This window comes from Chondrus crispus, genomic scaffold, assembly GCF_000350225.1.
Source record: "Chondrus crispus Stackhouse genomic scaffold, scaffold_27, whole genome shotgun sequence".
NCBI classification, from domain to species: Eukaryota; Rhodophyta; class Florideophyceae; order Gigartinales; family Gigartinaceae; genus Chondrus; species Chondrus crispus.
This window is the reverse complement of record NW_005179169.1, coordinates 50,700-53,059: the sequence shown is the minus strand read 5'-3', so window position 1 is coordinate 53,059 and position 2,360 is coordinate 50,700. Positions and strand designations below refer to the sequence as shown.

The 2,360-nt window shown below is 51.4% G+C and overlaps 1 protein-coding gene across 1 annotated transcript; it reads left to right on the top strand.

Annotated features, from left to right (window-relative positions):
* Positions 1-295: 295 nt before the first annotated feature.
* Positions 296-1,294, top strand: CHC_T00005090001 (hypothetical protein). The gene has a single exon (XM_005716886.1). It carries the CDS (start codon positions 296-298, stop codon positions 1,292-1,294), a length of 999 nt encoding a protein of 332 aa, XP_005716943.1.
* The last annotated feature ends 1,066 nt before the right edge of the window (positions 1,295-2,360 follow it).

The following is a 2,360-nucleotide window of genomic DNA, read 5'->3' as shown; positions in this document are numbered from 1 at the left end:
ACATTGCTGGCATACAGTATTGTAAAGGCCAAATTTGAGGTGCGTCTAGAACTGTAAAAGCAACGAGGAGACCGAATCCGGGGTCGGATTTAAAGATCGAGACCTCATTCGCATGATATTTATAGAAACCTTTTTTATGGGTGTTCGAAAGTATAAGGTACACAGCAGTTTCTTTAAAACCCCGCTCTACACAATGCAGTATCTCCCGCGAAAAGACTGGTAAAAGAGACTAGACGCATACAAAAGGAAGGCGAAAGCGCAAAACATGCGGTAGCTCACTTCGACACAGCAAAAAATGCCTCGCGGTACGCATCTGAGCCAGCATGAACAAGGGCAGATACAGGCTCTTCGTCTCAACAATTGGACAATTAGGCGAATTGCAGCGCATCTCTCGCGCTCCCGTAACGTCGTGGCCACGTTTTTAAGGAACCTGGGCCTGTATGGGAAGAAGAAAAGGCCCGGTAGGCCCTCCAAACTCACCTCCACGGCTCGACGTGCTCTCTTGCGCGAAGCGCACAAAGGGCATTTGTGTTCTTCAGAGTTGGTTAAGACCCTTAGTCTTCCTGTAACTCCATCTACTGTGCGAGGTATCCTACGCGCCACGCCAACGATTCAGTACAGCAAAATGGTCCCTGCTCCGATGATGCTCCCGAGACACAAAATTGCACGGGAGCAGTGGTGTCGCGAAAAGGTCACTTGGACGGTGTCGGATTGGATGAATGTGGTGTGGTCGGACGAGAAGAAATTCAACTTGGACGGGCCGGATGGGTTCGGGTACTATTGGCACGATTTACGGACCGACAAGCGGATGTTCTCAAAACGGCAGCAGGGTGGGGATTCTGTAATGGTTTGGGGCGCTTTTTCTGGTACTAAGAAGTGCGAGCTCGCCGTTTTAAATGGAAAGCAGGATGCTATTAAGTATATAGATACATTAGAGTCCTATCTTTTGCCGTTTGTGGACCAAGAAATGGGTCCAAGTTGGGTGTTTATGCAAGATGGTGCATCTATACACCGCGGTAGACGTACTTTTCAGTGGTTTGACGAGGAGGAAATTCCTCTCTTAGAGTGGCCTGCCAAGTCACCTGACCTGAATCCTATCGACAATTTATGGGGCATCCTAGCGCGAACGGTTTATGCACACCAACGTCAATTTAAGGACGTGGATGAGCTTTTAGAAGTTATAATGGAAGCGTGGGACGAAGTTTCAGAAGAATGCCTGGAAATGCTTGTCCGTTCCATGCAAAAGCGGTGCTTTGAGTGTGTAGTGGCAAAGGGAGGTCCGACGAAGTACTAGGAGCGATGAAGTAGTGAAAGACATGCGCTGTACCTTATAATTTCGAACACCCATAAATAAGGTTTCTATAAATATCATGCGAATGAGGTCTCGATCTTTAAATCCGACCCCGGATTCGGTCTCCTCGTTGCTTTTACAGTCCTAGACGCACCTCAAATTTGGCCTTTACAATACTGTATGCCAGCAATGTGAGTATTGATGCTGTCCCTATACTTTTTTTCGGCACTGTATGTGACTCTATAATTAGTCGTGAGCGCAGATTGTCAATCGCCCGTTTCCAGAGGTGCTTCTCCACATCTTCCACAACGAGGTCATTCGCCTATTCACAAACGCTCTAATGATTATGAGTTTCATGAGTCGCTCAAAACTCTTTGGTAGTTGTTATTGTGGGAGAACGGGAACGATGAGGTTAGTAGTAGCCGCGCTCGTCGCACGCAGCGGCGGGGGAAAGGAGTCGCGAGAGCGAGGGGGATGGGGATACTTCGGATGTCGAGTCTCGAGACTTTTCGCCGGCGCTGTCGGAGGGTAGCAAGTTACCCCCGAGGGTCGGTCGGGATACCGCCCTCGGATTTTTATATATCCGGATTTCCCGCCGGCGCGTCGAACGGATAATTTCCCTTTTTCCCAGATTTAGGGCTAACCAAATAAAGTGCAATTTCTATCTTCCCACACACCCCCTGTTGGCCCTAAAATTGGGGCACGCGGCGCCGGCCGATCCGCCGTCGGCGCCAACCCTATATGGATCTGACGCCGCGCCGCCGCTGCTCGGTACTCGATCCCTTGTCCTGACCACGCGGCCTTCTGGATTTGCGTAGGGTAAGGGCGCTTGCATCTTGAGTTATCCCCCTTTCTCTCGCCGCGCCCTTTCGGACCCCCAAATCCACCGCGGACCCGCAGCTTCCGGTAGTCACCACATGCGCACGCCCACCGCCAGCCCTCACTATACACTGGCTCAGTTCAGCGTCCGCTCGATCTCGCGCACCGCATCGCTGCTCCGCTTCTCACACCACGTCACCGCTCCGCTTCTCACACCACGGCGCTGCTCCGCTTCTCCGGCACATCGACG

What these genes read in the sequence shown, in the direction of transcription:
- CHC_T00005090001 (XM_005716886.1), top strand. Translation starts at nt 296, where the DNA reads ATGCCTCGCGGTACGCATCTGAGCCAGCATGAACAAGGGCAGATACAG.